The following is a 27,281-nucleotide window of genomic DNA, read 5'->3' as shown; positions in this document are numbered from 1 at the left end:
GTGGAGGCTGAGGTTCGGGGAGCCTCTGAGAGCACCCAAGATGCAGACCCGGCAGGGGGCTGGGGACGCTGTCTGGCTTTTTAAATGCCCTGGAGAAATCAGGGCAGATCCGTGTGCCTAGGCCTATGAGGCAATTTCCTCTGTGTTGTCTTTCCTTTGGGGATATTTTTACTCCTACTCCCATCTCCCCCTCTTCCCCCTCAGGGCCTTCTTCTCACATTTCTGCCCCAACTGGTCGCAGGGTTTTTCCTCCCTGGAGCAGGTGAGCTCTCGGGTCAAACCGGCCTGGTCTGGAGATGCTCCCGCTGGGGTCTCCGCCCAGCACACATCCCCCCAGTCCAGGTTTCCACCCTCACCCCTCCACCCACCCTGGGGTCGTTATGAGCCTGTTCCCTTCCAAAGTAATTAGTGCAAGGAGGCCAGCCGACTCGGTGCTAATGCCGTTTCATTAAGTGGGAGCAATCCTAATGATAATAAAATGGCACATTTAACATTCAAACATTGAACAGGGTTTCTAAGCGAGTGTGTCTCTCTCTCTTCCTTTCTGGTATAACAGCTCCATCTTCATAAGGACCTGACAATACACCCTAATGAGAGACTGGGGAGCTAAGCGTCTTTACAGAGCCAGAGAGAGGATGAGAACCAGACAAAGGATCCAGGGAAAGAGGGTGCAGGGCACTAAGGGGATAAAGACCCCAAGAATTCTTGGGGTTATGGACTCTGGAGCTGATTTAGACAACAAGAGTCTCTAAGAAGTAAGGTCGCATGGAGAAGAAAGCCCACCGCAGACTTGAATGCAATGCAGCTCTTTCTTTGCTTATTCAACACATTTTTTTCAACAAACATTTATTGCGCACCCAAGGTGAGCCAGATTTGTGGGGCTGGGGTTGTGATGGAGGGTGCCTCTAATTTTACGAAAAGGAACTCCAAGGGCAGTAGCGATCTACGAATCATCTTATTTACCCTCCCCTGGGCCGCTTTAGTCAAACCACCCCAAATTTATAAACGTCTCGTCGAAGACAATTGTAACAACTGCTTGGGTTCCCTGAGCCGGTCCCTGGGCATCCTCCTTATTGAGACATCCGTCTCAAAGGTCCTTGCTACTTGGTGATGATAGAATATCTGGTTGACCTTCTGGAAGCAAGAAAGTAGTGGGACTGGGGAGCTGGCCAGGGAAAGAAGGTCGATTCAATCATCTGCTGCTGACAGGGGATTCAAGAGAGGCAAGGGAACAGGCTGCCATTTAATAGCCAGAGGTCAAAGCCGTCCAGGGGTCAAAGGTGGGCTTTACCCAGGCCAGGGAAGCGGCTCATTCGAAAAGGTGTCAAGTCATAGGATGGTGTTAATTTCATGCTTAATTCATACAGGATCTTCCCCACAACAGGGGAGAGCTTGAATCCATGTCCTACGGAAAGGAGAGAAGGTGAGATCAGGCATCCTCAGGGACAACGGACTAGATGTCTACCACCCTGTCCCCAAATTGGGCTAACTCTCTTCTTGGTCCGGATCCCAACGCGGGAAGTTGCCTCCCACCAGAAGAACCTCTTCTTCTCTGTCTGCCCACCCAGCCCCTTTGTACACTCAAGTCTAGGCCTTGGCCAGCCCAGAGCGTAGAAGACACCATTTTGCCTGGCACTGAGATAGATGGGCTTTGAGGCACGTCCTGCCCCACTCAGGCTCACCAGAGAAACCAGCACCAATGACAATGTTGTCATACTTCGGGTGGCGATCAAGAACAAAGTGCTCATCGGGGGTGTTCTAGAAAGAAACAATCACACTGGTGTCCTTCGAGGAGAGAAAGAGAAGGAAGAACTGCAGGTTCGGGGGGAGGGGAAGAGGCTGGGTTGCTTTCCAGAAAGAATGGGAACGGGGCATGGGAATGCGTTCCGCATGCCAGCACCCCCTCCGGGGTCGACAGTCTTTCTCATTTGTCCATCTGCCTCTTCGCTCATCCAGGGCTATGAACCCAGTGGGTGCTCAGTGAATGCATGTAAACTAACTTTAGCCAAGACGCCTCGGGCCCTGGTGACATCTGTCTCTTCTCTTCGTCCCTACGGCCTGTTCAACTAGAACATCTTGCCAAAAAATCTTTTAGAGCTCTTCTGGGAAACGTCGCAAGGGGCTGCCAGGCATAAGCCTAGTCTGCTAATGAAAAGGAATATGAAAACCTCTCACGGGCTCTCTCTGATATGGAGGGGAACCAAACCCACGGAAAGAAGTCATTCGTTTCAAGTCACCTACCAGGTCAGGGGTCAAACAGCAGCAAGCCGGAGCTGGGCAGGGTCTGCCTCCTTCCCCTGTTCCCCGGCCCGTGAAGGGGCCGAGCCTGGCCGTGCTGCCCGCACCCTTACCGTATACAGGCAGCGCTCCATAATGGCAGGTTTGGGCTCTAGGTCAGGTAAGTGATCTCTAACAAAGCGGCTCAGAATGTGGATGTCTGGGGTGTCTGAGAATGCTTCTGGGCAGTCCCGTTCCTCAGGATCTGCATTGTTGCCGTGGTGATAGCAGACCTAGCTCCCAATCAGAGCAGTGTGAGCAGCGGCCGGCCCGGCCTTCCCGAACACCCACCCAGCCCACGGGGCAGGCTCGTGCACAGAGTGCGCCCATCCATCATCCCAGCCATCCCCAGCCCTGACAGATGCCGTTTGTTGCCACAGGAGGTTCCCTTGGCTTTTCCTTCTACAGTCCCCCCCACCCCACCCACAGCCCCACGTTTGCCAAGGAAGGGTTCCCTTTGTTGGACCTCCGGACAGCTTAGGGGTGGGGGGTGCCTTGCATTGCAAATAACGAATAAGGAAGTGTTCTCTGCTCCTGCTGCTGGGGATCCCCAGAATCTGTTGAAAGGGGAGTTAGAGCAGCTGCCCCAAATCTGAGGGTCCGGGTTGGAGGGGTGGGCCCTACTAGCCCCCTCTGGGCCTTTCTGCTCACCTTCATCAGCCCTGGGTACTCTCCGGAAGGCAGCCCATAGATGTGGTGGGGAGCCAGGCTGAGGTCCAGGCCCAGGAAGCAAGGAAAGGCCTGGGACACACTGTAGCTTCCAGGAACCTTCTCTCGCCAGTAACACACATTGATCCGCAGGGTCTTGAAGCAGAAAGAGGAAGTGGGAGATGAAGGGGGAAAGCCATGAAACTGTCCAGACGGTGAGAACAGTTTCTTCTGAGGTCCTATAGCTCTTGAATACAAGCCTGGATGTCCCCCTCTTAACTTGTCTATCCTGTTTTACCCAATTCTCACATCAGTGGTCTGTTCCTTTTTTTTTTTTTAAGATTTTATTTATTTGACAGAGAGAGATCACAAGTAGGCAGAAAGGCAGGCAGAGAGAGGGGGAAGCAGACTCCCTGCTGAGCAGAGAGCCCGATGCCGTACTCCATCCCAGGACCCTAAGATCATGACCTGAGCCGAAGGCAGAGGCCCAACCCACTGAGCCACCCAGGTACCCGGGTCTGTTCCATTTTAATATGAGACATAAAGATCTCCACATCTCTGTCTCTTCCCCCAGACTTAGTCTCCCATAACTGCACTCAGCCCTACTTCTCTCTCCAGCACTTACTAATGCCTCAGATTAGTGAGTTCCCGAGGGCTTTCTATTGATGCGATCATTTAATTTTCCAACAGCCCTATCCCCATTTTACATGTTATAAAACTGAGGCTCTTGAGGGGAACTAATCGGCCCAAGTTCGTCCACCAGCAAGTGGCAGTTCCGGGACTCAAGCTCGAGTCCATCGAACTCCCAGGCTTCTTCTCTTAGGCACCAGTTCTCGGGCTTCCAGCAACCCCTTACCTGGAGGGGCAGCTCGATTCCCAGGGGACGGAGGAGCCGGTTGGTCCAAGGACCCGCTGTGATGATCAAGCTTCTGGCTTGGTAGCTCCTGGAGGTACTTCTCACTGTGATGGGTTGCCCTGGTTTTATCTCCTCCACCTTCTCTCCATCACGCACTAGGCCTCCGAGACGTTGAATTGCATTCTGAAAGGGCAGCGGCAGGGATGGGCAAATGAGTTGGCTCTCTGTATGGTTCACCCTGGTGAACAAGAGAGTCCCTCACTTCCGGTGGAACAGAGAGCACAGACTCCAGACTTCCTGTCCCACAGCGACAAGGCCTAGCAGCATATATAAAGTGTCTTGCCCAAAAAGTCCAGAATAAACCCAGCAGGGTGAAGGCCCTCGTCGGCCATACCTTGCTCCAAAAGTTGCACGTATTACCTGGAGGGCTCTGAGGGCCCTGTCTGCATAGAGAACCCCTCCAGACTTGTCCAAGAGCCCCACTTCTCCCCTGGCCAACCGAACATTGGGGAAACATTGCTTCAGTTCCTCAGCTGAGAGACACTGGTGTTCCACCCCCTGTCGAGACAAAGTGGCCTGGATGGTTTTTAATTCTGAATTCTCCTTCATTCCCAGCAGCAGTAGCCCAGTCTGCCTGTAATAAATAAATAAATAAATAAATAAATAAATAAATAAATAAAGGCATATGGGTGAGGGTATGAGTCAGGGCCTGGGCCATTCGCTCTCATTCTTCAGCAAGGGTCCCATCAAGGGATCCTGTGCAAAGAACTGGTAAAGTCAGGGCACCTGGCTGGTTTAGTCAGTGGAGCATGGAGCCTACTGCAAAAGATTAAAAAAAAAAAATGGGGGCTCCTGGGTGGCTCAGTTGGTTGGGCGTCCACCTCTTGGTTTAGGTCCAGGTCATGATCTCATGGGTCATGGATCAAGCCCATGTGGGGCTCCAAGCTCAGCGGGGAATCTGCTGAGATTCTCTCCCTCTGTCCCTCCCCCTGCTCATGCTCATGCAAGCTCTCTCTCTATCAAATAAATATATAAATCTTTTAAAAATATATTTAAGGGACGCCTGGGTGACTCAGTCATTAAGTGTCTGCCTTCTGCTCAGGTCATGATCCCAGCGTCCTGGGATCAAGCCCTGCATTGAGCTCCCTGCTCAGCGGGAAGCCTGCTTCTCCCTCTCCCCCACTCCCCCTGCTTGTGTTCCCTCTCTCTGCCAAATAAATAAATAAAATCTTTAAATATATATGTATGTATATATATTTATATGTTTATAAAATAAAAAGAACTGGTAAAGTCATCTCAATGCTGTCATTGGGGTCACATTCAGTATTCCTGAGCTGGCTGCCTGCCCATTCCCAAGTCTGCCCCCTTGGCTCTCACTATTGGTTTGCTTGTCCCTCCATCCTCTCAGGATCCATTCCGCCCATGAGGGCAAACATCGGAAATCCTCTTATCACTGCAGCTAGAAAGTGGTGTTTCTTCCTCTTCCTCCATCCCCTGGCCCACTCACTGCTCTGATCTCGATTCTTTTTTTTTTCCAAGATTTCGTTTATTTGGGACAGACAGAATACACATGAGAAGCAGGAAGAGAAGTGGGAGAGGGAGCTTGATCCCAGGACCCAGGGACAATGACCCTATCCGAAGGCAGACGCCCAACCGACTGAGCCACCCAGGTGCCCCTGATCTTGATTCTTTATCCTCTTTCCCCCCTCCTCCACCACCCTGCTCTTTCTTTTCCTTTGGCCCTTTTCCTCTCATATCATGTTCTGTCCCTTGCTGCGTATCTCTCAGGTCCTCCTCCGAGGCTGTCTGTTTCCTGGAAAGGATCCTAAACTGGGAGACAGAGCTCTGGGTCCTGTCTGGGCAGACGCCTCCTGATGTTTGGGTGGTGTACTGCTCCGGGCCCCAGATTCCTCTGTAATGCATGCCTGGCCTGTCAATGCTCCCGCCCTGACCCTGGGACACAGGGACCAGGCATGGGCCATTTTTTTAGTTGCCACAATGCCTGGGCGTGGCTCCTCACATTAAGTGGGCTCACCCTGCAAAGCTTGGTGAAATCCCACCGAAATGCAGACAGTGCCCTCATGCAGAAACACCAGGAGGTGGTCTCTGAGGGTTCCAGCAGAGGGCTTGATCCCAGTGATTCTATGGTTTGTTCCTCCCTCTACTTCCCTTTCTGCTTCTTACTCTCTAGGGGAGTGAACACTGTTTTTCTTTAATATTTCCCGTCTCTCTGTCGCGAGAGACCAGAGCCAATCTAAACTTTCGTTGGGAACAGATCTGAACAATGGAAGGGTCACTTCGGCCCTTGGGACCATTGCCGCAGTCCCTCTCCCTTTCAGCAGCTGCGGTGACCAGCATCGGCCTGGTACATCCCCAGGTACTGTGTATAAAGCTCGTAATAGCCTATAATGGAGTCTCATGGATATTACATGCTTCCAAATCCCACATTATCTGGTTGGGGGGATTAAAGAGAAGATTGGGAGGGGGTAGGGACACAGCGGGCCCTGGGGCCGGTGTCAGTACACAGAGCCACGCAGCGTGCCCAATCCATTCGCCATGGCCCCCGCCTACCCGGCACTGAGCACCGGCAAAAAGAATTGCGCTCCTCTGTCTCTTCAAAGCTTTGCAGAAGGAAGATGCTGTTGAATCCCCACTAGCCAGCAGGGGCCTTTCCCTATGGCCCCCAAAAGGTCTTCAGATTGGTTCTCAGGTAATGAAAACTTGCCTAGGACACTCCTCGGTCAGGTGAAGGGGATCATTAAGAAGTCATGCAAGTGTATGACCCTGAGCCCTTTTTACTGGATGCGGTTGGGGCTGGATGGGATTCTGGGGAAGATGGGCTTAACCCTCACCTTAGCAGTTACCCTGTCAGATCCCTGGCTCAGGAATCTCAGAGCAGCCTCTCCCAACCCCTGCCTGCAGTATACCCACCATGGTCCCCCACGTACCCTACAGTTTAGCTCCTTTCCTTCCTCCCTTCCTCTCTCCCTCCCTCCCTTCCTTCCTTCTTTCCTTGAAGTCCAAACTCCTCTTACAGGAAGGTGCTGTATGGGGAAAACAAACTCAAGCCAAGACAACAGGCCAATCTGTCGAATTCTGAAATGCTGAGTGATGTTCTAATTCCCCAGCCGTCCCATGGTGTATGAAGCGGGAGCTCCCATCCCCGGGAGTAATCAGTGAGCTGATTCTGCCGGTGAATGTAATTGTGCCGATTGTAATCATTTTGCTCCAGCTCTCTGCCCCTGTGGCATTTATTTCTTAGCCCAGATATTGATCTAACAGTGGGAAATTTTCCATCTGAATTTGTGATGCTGGACCCTCCCCTAGTCCGAAGATGCGTTTGGGAAATTCTCATTTTCCGTGGATCACAGCTGAGCTATTTGGCCTGAGGGAAACCGTGCACTGCTGGAGAAACACCTTGGATTGGAGAGAGATTTTTGACCATTATGAGCAAATCGGAAATAAATGTAAAACACTGCCTGCGAATGCAAAGGCCTGTCATTATGGGAGATAGGTGAGAGGCTCCTGTGGGAAATGCTGCGAGAATTGGAAATCAGTCAGTCAAAACCGGGATCAGAGAATGGGCCTTTTCTCCCCAGTATGAAGATAGATGACTTCCATGGGCAGATTGAAAATCATTTAAGTGCTTATTTTCTTAATGGCTTTTCCTAGATCCCAATAAACAGACCGCTCATTCTGCACCAATTTCTCACCCCTGTGCTCTGGGCCTCCCTCTGCTCTTTTTCGACTCAGGCCTAGGCTACAAAAGTTTGGGGAGGAGAGGAATGAGAAGAGATAAGGCCATCGCAAAAAAGAAGGAGAAGGAGAAGGAGAAGAAGAAGAAGAAGAAAGGTCCAGGAAATGCCGGTCAGAGCTGGCCGAGAAAGAAAGCTCCTTGAAGAAAGACTGGGTTGTCAGGGACGGTGGAAAGAGCGCAGCTCCCAGCACGCTGTCAGCTGAGCACAGAGAATGAGCTATGAGCTGTGCCTTCCCCCAGCCCTAGCTGGATCCAGCACGAGGAAGTAGTAATCGAAGAATCCTCCCAAGGGCCTTGTTGACTCCTCTAGCCGACTAAAGCCTCGGACGTGATGTAAGGAGCTGGTGATCAGGGATTTCCATCCGTTACTACAGCAGGACGGGAGGCCGAATGGAGAAGGGAGCCACTGGGAGGGGCACAGAGCTCTCCCTGCACCTGCCACCTCCCATCCCCGGCTCCCACTTCCCCCTCCGGGGATTAAAAAATGCCAGTCAAACAGGCTCCCAGAGTCACCTTGGGGAAGAGACTCAGTAATGGCTGCTGTCTCTGTTGGTTTTGGAGGAGCTCTTGGCTTTCATCTTGCGCTCAGTGGGCCGAGGTGGAATTGGTTAACAAAGACTGCTCCGGGGAGGGGATGTGGCTGACAAGCCAGACACTTCACAGACACAGGAAGCAGCAGCTGCGGAGGGGGCCGCCAGGTTCTGCCAGCAGCTGTATTGCCTACGGCTGTGATCTTGTCTGATATTGTCAGCTAAGCAGGGGCAGCCTGGGTCAGGAGCTAGATATTAGGACTCAAAGGGAGAAGGCGGGGCAAGCGAGAGATGGGCCCCAGAGCTGGGATTTGCTGGTGGTACCGGGGTCCCGGCTGTACACATCACAAAAGACTCAGACCTTGTGATCTGACACACGGGTCGTCTGTACCCGGCATCTATGCAAATATCCTGAGCCCACCCAGGTTGAGTATGCCACTGTCACGGAAAGAGTCAAACAGAATATAAAGAATCAGACAGCTGCCTTAGCGACCAACTCCCGAAGATACTTGTTTGTTTGTTTGTTATCACCATCAAATAGCCTTAAGAAAATACACTCGTGGGGCGCCTGGGTGGCTCAGTGGTTTAAGCCGCTGCCTTCGGCTCAGGTCATGATCTCAGGGTCCTGGGATCGAGTCCCGCATCGGGCTCTCTGCATGGCAGTGAGCCTGCTTCCCTCTCACTCTCTCTGCCTGCCTCTCTGCCTACTTGTGATCTCTCTCTGTCAAATAAATAAATAAAATCTTTTAAAAAAAAAAGAAAAAAAAAAAAAAAGAAAATACACTCGTATCTATCAGTTAGATTATGATGTTGTGCTGGTTCTCCCAGCAGCACCTAGGAGAATAAGAACCACGAAGATGATGAATCATTTAGAAAATCAGAATCAAGAACAAAAGCTAAAAGAACTGAAATGGGAAGCATCCATTCTGTGTTCCTGAGTCAAAGAACCAAATAAATGAGTGTGCCCGTGTAAATCTGATTAGCCACGAGAAAGGACTTGATAACGATAATGGTAATAATAATAATGGCGACGCCTAGCACCCTGTTGAGCTTGAAAGATTTTCCAAAGCACATTCACTTTACTCTTCATTTTTCATCACTGGGAAGGTAAGGCATCAAACTGGTCTTTCCAGAGGGTCTACGGTATGTTCCTGGCTGTAAATATACATTAGCAGTCTTTCGACCAGGGATGATTTAGACATCAGTTTGTTTGGACAGGTCACCAGTTTGATGGACAAGGTCACCAGTGTGCAGTATCTTCTAAACCAGCCAGCAGACTGTGACCCAGGAACCAGGTCAGGTCCACCACCTATTCTTGTTTGTCATACAAGCCAAGATGATTTTTATATTTTTTAATGGTTGATTTAAAAAAAAGAATATTTCACGACACGAAAAGTGAATGAAATTTCAGCATCCATGAATAAAGTTTTATTGGCACACACCTATGCTCATTTACTTATGCATCATCTGGGGCTGCTCGCCCACTACAATGGCAGTGTTGGGTAATTGGCAGAGTCGAACAGTTACAACAGAGACCTTACGGCCTGCAAAGTCTAAAATACTATGCGACCATTCTGGGAAAAGTCTGCCAAGCCCTATTCTAGACTAAGAATAGGGCTTGCGATTTGCACTAACAGGTTAAGAACCTCATGGCTCGGTAGCAAACCCTTTCTTAGGTTATGGGGAGAATTAAGGGAGTTAACATGTATTGAGTATTTTTTTTTTTAAGATTTTATTTATTTACTTGACAGACAGAGATCACAGTAGGCAGAGGGGCAGGCGGGTTGGGGGGGGGGGAAGCAGACTCCCCACTGAGCAGAGAGCCTGATGCGGGGCTTGATCCCAGAACCCTGAGACCATGACCTGAGCCGAAGGCAGAGGCTTAACCCACTGAGCCACCCAGGCGCCCTGTATTGAGCACTTTTAAAACAGGCTTGGTCCCATGAAATTCGCACCCGTCCTTTACAGGTGAGAACGCTGAGTCTCACAGAGGTTAAACAGCTTGCTCCAAACCAGACACCTAAATGTGTCAGAGCTGACATGTGGAGCCAGGTCCACCGGGTCCCACAGCCCTTCCAAATTCCTGTTCTCCTGCCAAGAGGAGGACGGTGAGATGATGAGAATCTTCTACCCAAGCGTTCCTTTCCCTCGTTCCAGCCGCCATTCTCCTTGATGTCCATAGTTGCTGCATCCCACCTGTCTCCCCTTGCCCTTCATCCTCCCTGTGAGATGGAGATAGGATACAGCTAGTGCAGAATAGGTAGAACGAGCTGCCATTTATCAAAAGGGGCTAGGCTCTATGCCAAGTACTTCATGAGAGTCTCGTTTAAGGGGCACCTGGGGGGCTCAGTTGGTTAAGCCTCTGATTCTTGATTTCAGCTCAGGTCGTGATCTCAGGGTTGTGACATCAAGCCCCACAGAGGCTCAGCTGGGCGTGGAGCCTGCTTAATAGTCTCTCTCTTCCTCGCCCTTTGCCCCTCCCCCACTCCTTCTCTTAAAGAAAAAGTCTCATTTAATCTTCCACAAAGCCTTGTGAAATAAAAATGAGGCACAGAGAAGTACATAAACTTTTCTAATGTCACGCAGCCAGTAAGAGATAGAGCACAAAGTCAAGTTCAAGCCCGTCCTCCAGAATCATGTCCCCTTTGAAAGATTCCAGAGACTCTCCTAACATCATCTCTTAGTGACTTCCTTGTCTGCTGGGGAGAAGGGTGCCCTCCAAGGCCTCACCACCTTTTAGTACCCGAAACTCAGCAGTATTCACAGATGGCTGACAGAGAGGGGTCGTTTAGCCGGGCCACCCTTCAGTGAGACGTGCTCCTTTATTGGGGTGCTGGGCGCATTAGCTGCCTCTGGAATAAATCTGTAATTAGCTGTCCTAGCTGTATTTGCATAATGGATTTCACTTTGTTCTTAAGTTAATGGTGTTTTTGCAACAGAACAGTAACCTCTTGGTTCCTGGCCATTAAAATAACTGCCACCCTCTAGGATAGAGCCGCGGTTTTGTAGAAAGTTCGGTTAAGAGCCACAGCGAAGGTGGGAAGGGATGTGGGGCGGGTGGGTTAAAGCTCTCTATGGGCCATGGATCATCTGCCTTCTTCCCCATGAGTGTCTGAAAGGTCAGTGGAGGTTGTGGGCGGGGGTTTGGGGGAGCAGAGGAATCTTATGGGTTAGAGAGCCACGGGGACAGCGGAGATCCCTAGCAAGCAATGGGGTCTGAAGAGGAGGCCAACAGGGGGAGGCATTCAGAGAAAATGAATGGATTATAGGGGTCGCTCTAGGGGAGGGGACCTGGTTACGATATTAGCAGGAATATAAAGAATGAAGATGGCAGCCTCTTCCTTTATTTCAACCGCTTCCCTAAAAGAGTCTCAGATGACTCCACAGAGATGCAGAGCCAAACCCCAGCTCTGGGTATCTGCTCCCAGTCTTTTCAGTCGTCTTCCCAACACACCCTCTGCTGGCCTTGGACACATGCTGGGAACCCACTGCTGGAACTCAGAGTGTGGCAGGAGCCAGCTGGACTGACAATCAGGACAGTGAGCAGAACGCTCCCATGTGTCTGGCACGTCCCTAGGCCCTGTGTCCCTCCACTGCACTTCCGGTGTTCATGGCCCTGCCCCCTCACCTACTCAAAGCACCTCCAGGCCCTGGGTCCCACAATTCAAGCAATTCCGCCACCTGCCAACCTGTGTAACTGGGTCCCAGCCTCACACTCCAGCTGGGCCCATATCTGGTAGCACTCATCCATCATCTGGGTGTAAAAGTCTTCGGGGTACGCCCTCCGGATTATCCGGCTCTGTCCATGGGAGCTTCCTCGGGAGTGTGGTAGAAAAAACTGGAAATGGAGACAAGAGAGACAACCGAAGCTGTTACCCCTTGCACGCGGTCCCTTCCCCCCGCTTAGGAGCTGGTTCCTCGTGTGTTGGCAGGCAGGAGCGCTTATTCTTTAAATATTTCCATACAGTCTCCCTTTACGGCCAAGTTACTGATCTGGCCAACAGCATAGATGTTCTCAGTAGCTTAACTCAGCTTCCCTTCTGGTAACATTACTCACTTCCCTAAGTCCCTCTGTTAGTTAATCTTTGGTCATGTTGCTGCAACCTCTCCCCACTTGGTCTCACAGAGAAGCATAATTGGTTTTTTAAAGATTTTATTTATTCATGAGAGGTGGGGCCCAGGAATGGCGGGTGCGCAGAGGGAGAAGCAGACTCAGGGAGCCCGATGCGGGGACTCGATCCCAGGACCCTGGGATCACGACGTGAGCTGAAGACAGACGCTTAACCGACTGAGCCACCCAGGCGCCTGAGAAGCATAACCAGAAAGAAACTTTGAGATCATTCCAGTCTAGCCCCTTCGTGGTTTTTTTTTTTTCCCCAAAAATTTTATTTAAATTTTAGTTAGTTAACATATGGTGTAATATCGGTTTGGAGAGTAGAAGTTAGTGATTGATCACTTGCCTATAACACCCCGTGCTCATCACTACAAGTGCCCTCCTTAATCCCCATCACCCAGCCAGCCCATCCCCTGCCCACCTCCCTCTGTCAACCCTCAGTTTGTTCTCTATCGTTAAGAGTCCCTTATGGTTGGTTTCCCTCTCTTTTTTTCCCCTCTTCCCATATGTTCATCAGTTTTGTTTCTTAAATTCCACACATGAAAAGAAAAGAAAATTCATATGAGTGAAATCATATGGTATTTGTCTTTCTCTAATTTATTTCACTTAGCATAATACACTCTGGTTCCATCCCCATCACTGCAAATGGCAAGAGTTCCATTTTTTTGATAGCTGAGTAATATTCCATTGTGTATATATATACCACATCTTCTTTATCCATTCATCTGTCGATGGACACTTGGGCTCTTTACGTAGTTTGACTATTGTTGATCGTGCTACTCTAAACATGGGGATGCATGTACATTTTCAAACGCATTTTCGGACGCGTTCAGGGTGGTATGGCCGTAGATTCATGTACATTTTCAAGTCTGTATTTTTAAACCCTTCGGGCCAATACCTAGGGGAGCAATTGCTGGATCGTAGGGTAGCTCTATTTTTAACTTTTTGAGGAAACTCCAGGCTCTTTTCCATAACTCCCTTCATTTTCTGGACAAGAAAGCTGATGATTTTTCTCTGTGGGTTCCGATCACTCGGGACAAGGGAACCGCCTTGGGATTTAGCAAAAGATGGAGAGTTTCCTGCAAGGTTAGATCAGGAATCCCTTAGGCTTTCTGAAAACCGAGAGAGAAACAAAAAAGGTTTCTAACCAACCCAGTTCATTACCAAGAAGAGTGAACCAAAAGCCACCTGGATAGCTGTAGGCAGGATGGGAGGATAGAAGCCTTTGGGAAGTGGTCTGCGTGGACCTGCCCTGGGGGGGACCCTGGAGATACAGAGCCCCTTACCCCCAACATGTGCAGCGATCATGGTAGAATAGACTGCATGGGGTCACTTTCTCTATAATGACAAATAAGACCTACTTATTCCTGGTATATCAAACAATAAGGCTGCTATTAACCAGAGGTAGCAGGGGGAAAAAAAAGAAAAACAGAAGGCTCTGCTGCGTTCCAAGGTGCGAGGCCAGGAACACCCAGGGAAGAATCCTACCTCTTAGGCTGACAAAACAGCTTTTCTCTCTGGGCAAAATTATTTTTACTTAAGGTAACCCGAAGCAGAACGGATTATTTTTCTGGGCTGGATCAAACATTTTGGCACAGAAGAGACTGAGTGGCAGGAAGGAAGAGAATAGGGCCTGGCATACTTCTTGATCAAGAGCAGGAACCAGGAGTCAGGAAAAGGAGGAAATGTGCCTGGAAACCCAATGTGGGTCTTAGGGAGGGTGGGACTCTCTTTGCATTGTCATGAAACACACCAGGCAGCAAAGCTGCAAATTGCACAAAATTTGACAGTCAGACCCTTTGGCCTCACCCCAAAGCCTGCTGGCTCTGGAAACTTCTCCCTAGAGGAGGAGGGAGGGACAGTCCCTAAAGTGGGGAGTGCAGAGGGGACACAGTACCTGCTCCAGCAGGATGACCCTCTTCCCGTGTTTGGCCAGGTGGTACGCTGTGAAGCAGCCTTGGATGCCTGCCCCGATCACGATGGCATCACAGAGATCTTTCTGAGCAGCCATGATGCCCGCTTAGCCCTACAGCTACAAAGCCCACACACAAAGGAGAAAGTAAGCAAAAGTAAGCTCTGGGCTAAAGGAGGAGGAGTAGGGCAAAGTCCAGCTGGACCAGCATTCCCACAATGCCCCGGGGCGGTGTCCTTCTCCCCTGCTCCTCCCTCCAGGCAAAGCCTGGCCTAGGGCTCAGCCCCCACCTCCCCCGCAGAGAAGGACTGGGTAGTCTGATTTCCGAGGTTTAGCCCAGCTCAGCTGCCGGCCTCACCCCTGTATCCCTCTAGCTTTCTATTCTTGGCTCAATTATTGTCATGCAAATGGCTCCTTCCTCTGCCACCTTCCTGTCTCATTATGATCTTTGTCTCTGGGACTTCGGCCCTGGAATTTCAATGCCTCCTAGACCAAGCTGGGCCCCGGGAATGCTGCCTCCCCCTGCTGGCTTCCCTCCCTTCAGCCTGATTTCCTTTGGAGATTCTGAAAGGGCCGAGCTAAGGACTTGGCACTCTGCCCAGGGTAAGGCCCACCTCCCCCGTGGGTGGCGAGGTCAGGGGGTAGACGCAGGAAACAATCGGGAGGGCAGTTTTGTGATTATGAAATTATTCTCAGTGTGGTTTACTTTCATTTTTTACACAGGAGAAGAAATTACCATGAACAAATGGGAAGGACAGAGTGAGAGGAGGAGACTTCTCCTGACGCAGAGGGGGCACTGGCCACCAGCCCCGGGCAGGGAGGGGCCCTGTAGTGAGCCCGCCACCCTCTGGGCTCAGCTGTGTGCTAAGTAAGTACCACTACATGCATTCAGGACAGAGCTGGGATTTCTAGGGCCCGGTTCTAAGACAATTCGGGGATCTTCTTTAAGGAAAGGAAAAGAAAATTTATGAATCCAAAGTTAGGTGGTAGGGACAGAAAGAAACTGTCTAATTAACGAGCCCTGTGGTTGAAGTTAGCTTCACGGTAAATCTGTCTGTACGCATCACCTCGTTGAATTCCCGCAGCCCTAGGAGGACATATGTTTATCTCCACTTTGGGCACATTAAAGATGGCCCCCAATTCTTTGTCACTCCTCTCACCACGGGCTCTGTGACAGTGTGACCAACATAGCGGAAGTGACACTGGGACACTCTGGCCCAGGCCTGAGGACACTGAGAGCTTCCTCTTCTAGTCCTGCAGCACTCCCTCTTGGAGCCCTGAGCCACCATGTTAGAGGTCCCACCAGCCTGTGCAAAAGACCATGTACAGAGGCCCTGAGACTGCATGGAGAGCCAGACAGACGAGGGAAGCCATCTTGGACCCCCAGCCCAGCCCAGCCACCACCTCAGTACCGCAGAGTGACCCGACTAAGGCCACATGAAAGAAAATTACCCAGGCAAGCCCCATCTGAATTCCTGATACACAGAATCTTGTGATAGAATAGAAATAGTTGTTTTAGCCATGAAATTTTGGGGTATACAGCCATACCTGAAACACCTCTTTTTTTTTAATTTTTTTTTAAAGATTTTATTTATTTATTTATTTGACAGAGAGAGAGATCACAAGTAGACAGAGAGGCAGGCAGAGAGAGAGAGAGGGAAGCAGGCTCGCTGCTGAGCAGAGAGCCCGATGCGGGACTTGATCCCAGGACCCTGAGATCATGACCCGAGCCGAAGGCAGCGGCTCAATTTTTTGTTTTTTTTTATTTGAGAGGGAGAGAGCAGGAGCTGGGGGAAGGTGCAGAGGGAGAGAGAGGCAGGCTCCCCACAGAACAGGGAGCCTGACGCAGGACTCGATACCAGCACTCTAGGATCAGGACCCATGACCTGAGCCAAAGGCAGACGCTTAATGTACTGAGCCACCCAGGTGCCCCTGAAATATCTCTTTCCAGCCAAAGACATTAAGGCTTACAAAGCCGCACACCTGGTAACATAGGCACTGAGATGTGAGCCTGATTATCTGGGGTTGTCTGCTCCTGATCCTGTTCCCTTAAGCACCAAGCCATACTGGGGGTTCGTCAGAATTTGTACTGATGATTCTGATTTCAATAGTTTGCTGTTTCTTTCATGGCCATAAGTCAGTGGGGAAAAATACTGGATCGGGAAAACCCTGTGACCCCAGGTGACTGCCCAGCCTTGGCGAAGTGCCCCCCTCCCCTGCCCCCAGCAAAGGATGCTCCCGGGGGACCAGGGCAACTAGCTGTCTTCTCCACCAAGCCCCTCCTTTACTAAAAAAAATGGGGGTCCAGAGGAGGGGTACCATATGACTGGCTTTAGATGACTCTGCAGTACAGGAGTCATCTCAACTCCACATCACCCCTAACCCACATGGACGGGCTAGCATCTGCCTCACAACCGGACATTTCCCTTAGAGGTAAAACATGGTAGACGTAACAGGAAAAGTAGTGTACTGTTTAAATATGCAAAGGCTTGATAGAAATATGTAAGGTCAGCCCCCAGATTCCTCTTGATAAGATGTCAGAGAAGATGAACAGTTTATACACAAGGAAAAGCAGACAATAAATCTTCACATGAAAGTGCCCAGCCTCACCGGCAGGGAAAGAAATGGGAATTAAATAACTTCAAGGTACGATTATGTGCCTATTAAATAAGCAAAAAAAAATTTTAAATGATAAAATCTGTTGTTGTCAGTACTCTGGGGAAGGGGAGAGAATAGGGTGGCAACTCAGATGGTCTGGGCCTTCTGGAAAGAGCTGGGCAGTGTGCACCCATGATCAAATGGTTCACACCATTTGATCTAGAAATCTGACTTGGGGAACCATACCCCCAGGAAACATCCTAGGGAAGAAAAAGACATTTGTATAAAGACATTCATAGCCGTGCACTTACAATATAGAAAATTGGAAACAACCCAGCCAGAGGGAATCGCTGAGCAAATTCTGGCACATTGACACAACGGAATACTATGTAGCGATTCAAAATGACAAGCTGTGGACTGTGGGCTACATAGAAATGTGTGTATGTAGGAAATCATCCTGAGAAAAAGAACAGAACACAAATAGACACACTCGGATCACAACCGTGAGTTCTGTGTGTGCCTGTTATCAAAGTTCTAAAGAGAATTTGGCACAGTAATTAGGCTTAATGCTCATTAGCTTCCATATTCTATCAAAACCGTGTTTTCATTCACAATTTGTAAAAGGAGGAGGAATCCCCTGGGGAAGCCGATTCCTCAGATCTCCCTGGTCACTGGGTCCAGGGCCAGGGAAGTTCTTTCTTTGTTCTAACCTCAGACCTCAGTTCTTCCCGCTGCCCCGCCCCCGCTCCCGCTCCCCGGACCCGTTTCTTATTGTTCCGTTCTCCAGGGAGGCTGCAAAAGCGGCTCTATAGCCCACCTCTCCTTTGTTTAATATAATATCCCTTCAGAAATAAGAGGACAATTCCATCTCCCCATCCCTACTTCACAAGCCTGCCCTGGATTCCTGGACTCAAGCATTCGGCTTCTTGTTAAGAATTTCAAACAGCTCCTCGGAAAGCCGACGCTGGCCGCGGCCCAACCTTGAAATGAAAAGGAAATCGACTTCTGAAGGCTTCCCCTCTCTCTCAGGGTTGCCTGTCCTTGTGGCTGTCCTGACAGGGGCAGGCAGAGAGAAGCGATCCCCTCGAATTCCATTTTAACACCCATTTTGGATCGGAAGACTATTAAAGAAAGAGCCAGCAGCCCTAGACCGCGCTGCTGTGTGTCAGCAATTGCGGCTTGTGTCCTGGGGCAGAGCCTCGGAGGATGTGAGGCTGAGCTGCTCATCTCACGGCTTGATTGACACTTCGCACACGGGGGTGGGAGAGCCCAGCCAGGGAAGCAGCAAGCTGTACAGCTCGAAATAATGAGAGGACTCGGGTCGGGAGAGAGCGAGGCATAAATAAGAGAGACCTAGGGGTTGAATGGCGGGGGAGAATCTTCTGCCCCCCCACCCCCCCACCCCGCCCCTCTTTGCCAAGGCGCTGGAGCCTGGGCGAGGAGGCAGGCAGGCAGACAGACAGACCAGGAAGTGGCCCCTCCAGACCCATCCTGCCAGCTGCCAGGGGGGTTTGGGGCCCTAAATGTGCAGAAGATGCCAGAGTGAGAAAACCAAGAACTGCAGAGCTGGATCTGTGCGTGTTCTCCGTGCAGCTTGGAGATCCATTGCATGTCTCGGGTTTTGCTCCCCCACCCCTGTCATCGCTCCCCTGCCCTCTGCTGCCTTTGCCCCAGGTCATCCATATGCCTTCGTTCACCTAGATTCATGCATTAACCTCATAACCAGTCTCCCGGCCTCTCCTTGCCCCTCTTAATCTATCCTTCCATGGTCCTGCCAGAATTCTTTCTCTAAACAGCAAATCGCACAGGTCACTCTCTCCTACTGAAAATTCCATAACAGCTGCCCATTTCCTATTACGATAAAATCGCAGCTCCTTAGCTTGGCACGCAGACGGCAGTTTGCATCCCGGCCTCTGCAGCTCTAGGGCGGGTCCCTTCTCCCTGTGCTCTTTAGGCCCTGGCAAGGCTGAGCTGAGAGAGGTTCCAGCATTTGCCACAATGATGATTCCAAATTCCCCGACACCCCCAAGCCAGCTTGGATGTTCTCTGTCCTAGACTCCCTTCTCACTATCTGCGTCTAGTCTCAGGGATACCAATGAGCAAAGTGGATTGCAATTGTTAGAAGGGCTGCCTCCTCCCCCTCACCACTCCTTAAGGAGACCGGGTCTGCTTCTGATTGCCTTCTTCTGTAGGTAACACAGACATAGGGACCGACAATGAAAGGGCTCAAAAGAGAACACCGCAAAAAGGATGTCTCCTTCCCAACCTGTCCTCAACCACTTTGTTCTCCTCACATGCAATACTGTTAGCATTTTCATTTGTCTCCTTTCAGAGACATTCTATGAGTGTCCAAACATATTGAAAATGCACATTCTTTCTTTGAAATCTCAGACGTTGTACACTCTACGGCACCTTGCTGTTTCCATTTTTTATATCGTGGATCCCGCATGAGTCCTATGGGGCTGGCCCATTCTTCCTGATGGCCTTGTAGTTGTCCGTGCATAGAGAAGGCATTTAGGACAGAGAAGGCACCCGTGCATGTTTGCTGAACGTATGATGGGTTCCTCTGGCCTCCTCAGGCACCCTAGACTCACACCGTTCTCCACCTATCGGATGTTGGGTGTTCAGGGAGGTCTTACCCAGGCTGGCCTGGCAAGGTTTATCAAAGGCTGACAGTGTCCTCTGTGAGCTACAGGGAGGACAGTGCCCATCTTCAGGCCTGGAAGTCGTGAGGGCAGCACCCCCGGGGACCCTGGTTTCTGCTTCCTACCCCAGCTTCATGTTTGCATTTGTTTAAGTGGCGGATATTACCTTCCATTTCACTCCCTCAATATACAAGGGTTCCATTGCTAGGCAGTCTCCAGGGGAGGAAAGGTAGTAAGGAAAGTCCTGGGAATTGGGGCTGAAACCTCTGAGAAAAAAATTAAATCACGTAGCTTGGGAAGGGACCAGCCACCTCACACCTCACTAGGACAAAAGGAAATGCAGTAAAAACGAGGGAGGAGACAAAAAGTTGAAAATAGAGCTACCCATAACCCAGCAATTGCACTACTGGGTATTTACCTGAAATATACAAACGTAGTGATCCAAAGGGGCACGTGCATCCAAATGTTTATAGCAGCAATGTCCACAATAGCCAAACTATGGACAGAACCTAGATGTCCAACAGATGAATGGATAAAGAAGATGTGGTGTATATATACAATGGAATACTATGCAGCCATCAAAAGAAATGAAATCTTGCCATTTGTGACAACATGGATGGAACTAGAGGGTATTATGCTTTGCAAAATAAGTCAATCGGAGAAAGACAACTATCATATGATCTCCCTGATATGAGGAATTTGAGAGACAGGGCAGGAGGGTTCTGGGGGGTAGGGAAGGGAAAAATGAAACAAAATGGGATCATGAGGGAGACAAACCATAAGAGACTCTTAATCTCATGAAACAAACTGAGGGTCACTGGGGGGTGGGGGGTTAGGGGTAGGGTGGTTGGATTATAGACATTGCGGAGGGTATGTGCTATGGTGAGTGCTGTGAATTGTGTAAGCCCGATGATTCACAGACCTGTACCTCTGAGGCAAAGAATACATTATATGTTAATAAAAATAATTTTTAAAGGGCACCTGGGTGGCTCAGTGGGTTAAGCCTCTGCGTTTGGCTCAGGTCATGATCTCAAGGTCCTGGGATCAAGCCCCACATCACACTCTCTGCTCGGCAGGGAGTCTGCTTCCTCCTCTCTCTCTCTCTCTGCCTGCCTCTCTGCCTACTTGTGATCTCTGTCTATCAAATAAATAAATAAAATCTTTAAAAATATATATAATTTTTTTTTCAAATGAGGGAGATGTTCTCATTGTCTTAAGGGAAAACTTCCCTGAACACTGGAATCTTCTTCTTCTTCCTCTCTTTCTTCTTCTTTTAAAGATTTTACTTATTTGGGGTACCTGGGTGGCTCAGTGGGTTAAAGCCTCTGCCTTCAGCTCAGGTCATGATCCCAGGGTCCTGGGATCGAGCCCCACATCTGGCTCTCTGCTTAGCAGGGAGCATGCTTCCTCCTCTCTCTCTCTGTCTGCCTCTCTGCCTACTTGTGATCTCTGTCTATCAAATAAATAAATAAAATCTTAAAAAAAAAAAAAGATTTTACTTATTTACTTGACAGAGAGAGAGAGAGAGAGAACACGAGCAGGGGAGTGGCAGGCAGAGGGAGAGGGAGAAGCAGGCTCCCCACCCAGCAGGGAACTCAATGTAGCACTCCATCCCAGGGCCCTGGGGTCATGACCTGAGTCGAAGGCAGATGCTTAACCGACTGAGCCACCCAGACACCCCCAAGTAGGTCTCTTTACACCTATGTGTATCTGAGCTGGTCTATTCCTACCACTAGGCTTTTGGCGAGGTCCCATTAAATCTGAGCAGACACTGGGGAAATGGAAAATCAAGGAGAGCTCAGAACTAGCATCCCATTTCTGCCCCTTGGAGGTGAGGGTGTATCAGGGATGGAAACAATATATGAATCATCTAACAGGACCCTCTCCTCCCTTCTCTGGAGAGATTCTTCCATGGCTTTCCCATGCTTCATAGCTTGGCTATCAGGACACTCTGGGATGGGGATTTGCAGCAAGGAGTGAGAACTGGGGACAGGAAAAATCAAACGGATTTCAGTGGATCAGGCTGGCTTCACAGGTGACAAATAGCAATCCAACTTCAGTAGCATGCAGGAGGACCAACTCCAGGGACTCAGGGCTCTGGCGTTCTCCAGTTTTCAAGGGAATATGGTCTCTCCTTCTTCTGCCTCTGCAGCCTGACCTTTGATGTTGCTGTTTTCTAGGGAATATAGATATGGGAGCTCAGGAGCTGTTGGTGTTGCTGTTTTCTAGGGAATGTAGATATGGGAACTCAGGGACATGATATTGCCAAAGGTAAGATCATAGAGGCAGAGAATCAGAAGGAAGCCTGAGGGAGAGGAGGAAAGGGAAGGGAAGCAGAATTCTGGATAGCAAGTCCTATGTCATCTTCAATCCCCCATCTTCCACCTGTTGCCTCCAGCTTGACCCCCAAAGCCAGTCTGGCCCATTTCCCAAGTCATAACACCTGTAAGGCTCATCTCCCTTACTCTGATTTCTCTCTGATTCTTATTCATCTGTGCTTTTCTCTGTTTCTGTCTTAGGTCTCCTTCCTTTCCTTGAGGTCAAGAGAGAAAGAGAGGTCTGAGGGGGGCCCTTTGTGGAGAAGTGGTAGGATACCAGGGCCTGGCTAGGGGGAGGGCTTGAGGCAGCAGAAGAGGGAGGGGACCCTAAGGGAGCAGAGAATCACAGGCATCAAAGCCACAAAGGTCTGCTTCTTGGAAACATAATTCTGAACTGTATCTCTCCCTCCTCTCTCATATGGCTGCTGCTTTAGACAAGACATTCATGCTTGGGATTCACTGGCCTCTTGAATCTTCAGACTTAGTGTCTTTCTGGAAAGCTCTCAGCCATTTCTCTTCTCAAATATTTGTCTCTGCCCTATTTTTCTTTTCTGTTTTTTGGGGGATGCTAATTAAACATATTCTAGGGCTCTAGCTACTGTATCTACTATCTTCTCCATCCTTCTCCCCTTTTTGTTTCTCCATGCTGGGTAATTTCTCATTATCATCTTCCACTTTGCCAATTCTCTGTTCTACTGCATCTCAGCTGTTTTTAAATTAATGGGTTGAATTTTAATTGCAGTTACTTTTATTTTTAAATTTTAAGTATTTGTAGGGATGTCTGGGTGGCTCAGTTGGTTATGTGTCTGCCTTCGGCTCAGACCATGACCCCAGAGTCCTGGGATCAAGTCCCTTGCTCAGCAGGGAGTCTGCTTCTTCCTCTGCCTGCTGCTCCCCCTGCCTTTGCTCTCTGTCTCTCTCTGACAAATAAATAAATAAAATGTTTTAAAAAAAAAAGAATTTATATTTGGGGCAGGCACCCCACGTTGGGCTCCCTGCTCAGCAGGGGAATCTGCTTCTCCTCTCCCTCTGCTCCTCCCTCTGTGCTCTCTAGCTCTGTCAAATAAATAAATAAACTATTTTAAAAATCAATCAATAAATTTTTTTAAAAAGATTTTGCATTTGGAATTTTTAAAGTCTATTTTGTCCCTTTAGATAATTTTTTATTCTATGTATCTATCTGCACTTGAGCAAATTATTATTTTATAATATATATTATATAATATATATTATAATTTATTATATGTTATTCCATACAGGAGTAATCTGAATATTAGGGCTTTCAGATTTCCTCCAGACAGGATTGTGCTGACTTCTGCCAAGCACTAGGGCACCACCAGTCCCCAGCTATCTAAACAGAGTCCCAGGTCCCAGGTTCTCTACATCATGCAGGAGTCCTTTGGGATCTCAGTGTATTGAAGGGAGGGTATTCTATTAAATGCTCCACCATGTGCAGGCACTGAGCATGGATTGCTAGCCTGCTCATTCTCCCAGGCGTTCCAAATGAAAGTTCAGATTTGCTAGGATTGACAGATGCTTTTTCAGAGAAAATTGGTTCCTATGTTTTGGTTTTCTCTTCCATGTTGGTCTGTTGATTTTTTTGGTATTTTATCAATTCTTTGGGGATTTTAAGATTTTTTTAATATTTTGGGGAGTGCCGGGTGGCTTGGTCGTTAAGAATCTGCCTTTGGCTCAAGTTATGATCCCAGTGTCCTGGGATCGAGCCCTGCGTCAGGCTCCCTGCTCGGCAGGAAGCCTGCTTCTCCCTCTCCCACTCCCCCAGCTTGTGTTCCCTCCCTCGCTGTGTCTCTTCAAATAAATAAAATCTTTATTAAAAAAAAAGATTTTTTAATATATTTTAAAAATTTTAAGAAATACTTCATTTATTTATTCATGAGAGACAGAGAGGCAGAGAGAGAGGGGGAAGCAAACTCCCAGATGAACAGGGAGCCCATGCGGGGCTCGATCCCAGGACTCTGGGATCATAACCTGAGCCAAAGTCAGATGCTTAACTGACTGACCCACCCAGGTGCCCTTTTTAAAAATATTTTATCTAGCACTTCCAGCTGCTTTTACTGGGATGGTCTGTCCAAATAATTTAGCCTGACATTAGCAGGCTTCCAACCTCAGTTACAACCAGATTACTGGGACCCAGAATACATGGTCTCATTTACATTCCCCTGTCCCCTGGGCCCCAGATACAAAGAGTGAAAACAAAGTGGCAATCGTCAGCAAGAATGACCACCTGACAGACTCAGACGAGCGTGTGACTCTTGGTCTTGGGGTCATGAGTTCAAGTTCCACGTTGGGTATAAAGACTACTTAAAAAAACCAAAATCTTGGGCACCTGGGTGGCTCAGTAGTTAAGCAGCTTCCTTTGGCTCAAGTCATGATCCCAGGGTCTTGGGATCTGGCTCCCTACCCTACTGGAAGCCTGTTCTCCCTCTCCCACTCCCCCTACTTGTGTTCTCGCTCTCGTTGTCAAATAAATAAATAAATAATCTTAAAAAAAAAAAAAAAAGAATGACCACCTCTCCCTCAGAGAGCAGCGAGAGTGAGAATTTCATAATAGCCACCAGGTGAACCGAATTTAGGAGTGGACAAGCCAAACTTCACTTAAGGGCCAGAATACTTGTGACCCTAAAGCCTCATCATGAATTGAAATAAGATAGAAGAGAATTTAGCTGCCCTGGTGGCTTTCAGGGAAATCCCTGTGTTTGTTCGAAAGGAGGACTGTTTTGGTCAGAGGCAGGTATAGACTGTGACCTTCCACTGAAAGTGGGTCCTGCTTATTTACAGCTTTTGTTTCAAAGACTGGGGCAGGCAATCACCCACGGAGGCTGCATTGCTGAGAACAATAGAGACACGCGGTCCTCTGTTCATCCTTCTTTGCAGCACATAACCTCTTTAAATAAAGTGTTGAACAAATATTTAAAGAAAATCAGTTTTCTCTCTATAACTATAGGAAGAAACTGGCAACACAAGTTGCCTCTGGGGAGTGAAGCTGGGTAGAATCTTGTTACAGAAAAAGGCATAAAAGAAAATGCTGTACAGGTAATTGCCATCCTGAGGGGCTCAGGGCATCGTCAGCATCCTGCCTGCTCCCAAGCTCCCAGCCCCAGCAAGGGTTTGGCCTGGAGAGGATCCAAATCCACAGAAAGACCCAAAAACAGCTGAAAGGCGGTGTGCAGCATCTCGAAATGTAGGGAATGTAAAAGGGGTGAGATTGTGGCGCCTGCGCTGGGTCTCATCTCTCCGAGCAGGGTTCTCGTTTAGAACTTTGGAAGGATCGCTGCGAATTCACAGTAGCCTGGTATTAACCGAATGCTCCCTTCTTCCTGCCTTCGTCCTTGGCGGCCCTCTCTCTGTGTCTCTCAGGGCCTCTCCACCCCCGCCCCTCTCTCTCCCTCCCTGTCCCTATCATACTTGTCCACCTTTATTTTCTCAGGATTTAGAGGGGCAGAAGAAGGAAGGCTTAGAAAACGCATTGGGAAAAGTCCAGCTGTGTTTGGAACAGACTATCGGTGCTCCTTGCCCAGAATTCTGAAAGGAAAGGAAACAGCCAAGGTTTGTGGAATGGTCTAGGGAAGGTCTGCCTGGGGCCCATCCCAAAAGCTTTCCGGACGACCCTGGTCCTTATCATTGCCCCTTAGGGACCCTCACCACATTGCGTGAGCTCATCAAAAGCTCCAGGGTGCTCACTGTATAGACATCTCATTCAATCTTCAAGGCAGCCCATGAGGTGGGTAGAGCAGGCATTCTTAGTCCCATTTTACAGACGGGGAAACTGACAGCTAGGAAGTGACAGAGCCAGCATTCTAACACTCACCCAGGAGTTGAAGCCCCAAGCCTTTCTCCGCATCCAGAGACAGACCCAATGCTCTCACTCCAGACCCTCCTGGGTCCCTGGCTCAGCGTTTTTACGAAGGAGCAAGAAGGTGGCTCATTCCATGTTGCAAATCGTGGCCCTTCCCAACCCTCCCCTGCGAAGAAAGAGAAAGAACATGACCCTCAATGGAAAGATATTCTAAAGCAGCCCCTAGGGACCTTCGGAGAAGCTGTTTGATTTATTTTGGTCCCTACTGGTATTCTGTGCCACATTTATAAACGTCAGTGCCGGAAATGAACTTCCCACTGCCCTAGCAGCTGCTGGTTGCTGCTGTCGCTCACTAAGGGTTCAGATAAAGTGTCTCCCCCTCCCCTTGATTGATAGAGAGCTGAGAATAAAAGAAAAATAAAAGCCCCCTGGAGCACAGATGGAAGCGAGGGGGCAGCTTCTCTGGAAGAGAAAGGGGGTGATCTTTTCTTGGCTGATAGTAGTGGAAACAGAGAGGGTGTGTGTGTGCATGTGTGTTGGCATGTGTGTGAGTGTATCAGGAAAAGATCCAGTTTTTAAGACCACATGGAAAATAAACGCCTTTGCTCCTGTAGAGAGAGGGAAAGTAGTGAAATTTGTGGTCTGTTTCAGAGTCTCGGACACCAGATGTGGGGGGAGGAAAGGCGATCTGTGAGGTTGTCTCTGTAACCTCTGGGTGTCTACCCTCCCTGAGTAAAGTCTGCTCTCTTCCAGGGTCTGGGCCAGGGACAGAGACCGGCAGAGACCAAGAGCAAGAGAGTCCTGGAGGAGAGTGGCGAGAAATGAAAGGTAAAAGCTTCCCGAAGGACTACAGAGATCCAAGGCATGGCCATTATGAACTGAACCACCGGCTGAGATGGAAGCCTCCAAGGTACTGTAGTAGGTACTGATGGGTCACACTTCTTCAATAACACCTCCTCTTGCTCGTCTTCTAAATGTGTGATGCTTTCTGGCCTTGGAGAAGTGCTGGTTGGGATCCAGTCCGACAGTCCCTGCGGAGCAACTACGGTGATTCCCAAAGCAACAAGGCGTTGAAACGTCACCTTGAATTGGATTGTCTTGTACCTTTATTTATTTTTTTTAAACTTTTTTTTTTAGATTTTATTTATTTATTTGACAGAGATCACAAGTAGGCAGAGAGGCAGGCAGAGAGAGAGGAGGAAGCAGGCTCCCTGCCGAGCAGGGAGCCCGATGTGATGCGGGGCTCGATCCCAGGATGCTGGGTTCATGACCCGAGCTGAAGGCAGAGGCTTTAACTCACTGAGCCACCCAGGCGCCCTTGTACCTTTATTTTAAAACAGAAGCCAAATATTTCCAAGTGACTGCTGTTCTCTTCAAAGCCACCCCCCTGAGAGGTTTTGTAGTTAAGGCAGTGTCACTGGATGTGTGGCCGATGTCATCCTAAAGGGCTGTATGCTAACACTTCAGAACCAGTTTATAACCTGGGCAATAAAATGTCTTATTACTTCACAGAGGTTCCTTCCTTTGCCTTAACTTGTTTATCACGCCTATTTCCTGGTAACTTTGCCCTTTCCAAACACTATATCCTCTGTCACACTGCCGGCTCAGAGGGGCTTGAACTGGCCCTGGGAGGACAGGATTATTCACTGAGGGGGTGGAAATATAATTTTTAGCATGAGAGAGAAATACACAAAAGGGAGAGGGACCATTATAATGACGCCATGGGATCTGGGTGGGTTCTCCCTTCTTTTCACTTTCCTTATATGGATAGAAGTGTTTCTGTTTGAAAAAAAAAAAAAGAAAGAAAGA

General features: G+C 49.1%; 1 protein-coding gene and 1 long non-coding RNA gene across 4 annotated transcripts; one reads left to right on the top strand and one right to left on the bottom strand.

The window, feature by feature from the left end:
• Positions 1 to 464: 464 nt before the first annotated feature.
• Positions 465 to 14,280, bottom strand: PIPOX (pipecolic acid and sarcosine oxidase). Of its 3 annotated transcripts, none has more exons than XM_045984536.1 (8): positions 14,075 to 14,208; positions 11,758 to 11,906; positions 4,202 to 4,415; positions 3,782 to 3,964; positions 2,929 to 3,081; positions 2,352 to 2,510; positions 1,683 to 1,758; positions 465 to 1,405 (listed from the first exon to the last, which is right to left on the bottom strand). In XM_045984536.1, exons 2-8 carry the CDS (start codon positions 11,820 to 11,822, stop codon positions 1,275 to 1,277), a joined length of 981 nt encoding a protein of 326 aa, XP_045840492.1. In that variant the 5' UTR covers positions 11,823 to 11,906; positions 14,075 to 14,208; the 3' UTR covers positions 465 to 1,274. The 3 variants fall into 3 exon arrangements, with proteins under 3 accessions (XP_045840492.1, XP_045840491.1, XP_045840490.1); XM_045984534.1 differs by having other exon boundaries at positions 470 to 1,405; positions 14,080 to 14,280; XM_045984535.1 differs by lacking the exon at positions 2,352 to 2,510 and having other exon boundaries at positions 469 to 1,405; positions 14,080 to 14,280.
• A 90-nt stretch (positions 14,281 to 14,370) lies between these two features.
• On the top strand, positions 14,371 to 26,626 carry LOC123929176. The gene is made up of 4 exons (XR_006815896.1): positions 14,371 to 14,697; positions 14,818 to 14,962; positions 25,104 to 25,222; positions 26,226 to 26,626. It is a non-coding gene; the product is annotated as an uncharacterized LOC123929176 (long non-coding RNA).
• The last annotated feature ends 655 nt before the right edge of the window (positions 26,627 to 27,281 follow it).

This window comes from Meles meles, chromosome 18 (assembly GCF_922984935.1).
Source record: "Meles meles chromosome 18, mMelMel3.1 paternal haplotype, whole genome shotgun sequence".
Classification (NCBI taxonomy): domain Eukaryota; kingdom Metazoa; phylum Chordata; class Mammalia; order Carnivora; family Mustelidae; genus Meles; species Meles meles.
Note: the sequence above shows the minus strand (reverse complement) of the source record. Positions and strands in the feature narration are given on the sequence as shown.

Coding starts and splice junctions, on each gene's coding strand:
- PIPOX (XM_045984534.1), bottom strand. CDS start 14,193: ATGGCTGCTCAGAAAGATCTCTGTGATGCCATCGTGATCGGGGCAGGC. Junction 2,511..2,928: donor AGTACCCAGGGCTGATGAAG/GTGAGCAGAAAG, acceptor ATTGGGAGCTAG/GTCTGCTATCACCACGGCAA. Junction 1,759..2,351: donor TGGAGCGCTGCCTGTATACG/GTAAGGGTGCGG, acceptor GTTTCTTTCTAG/AACACCCCCGATGAGCACTT.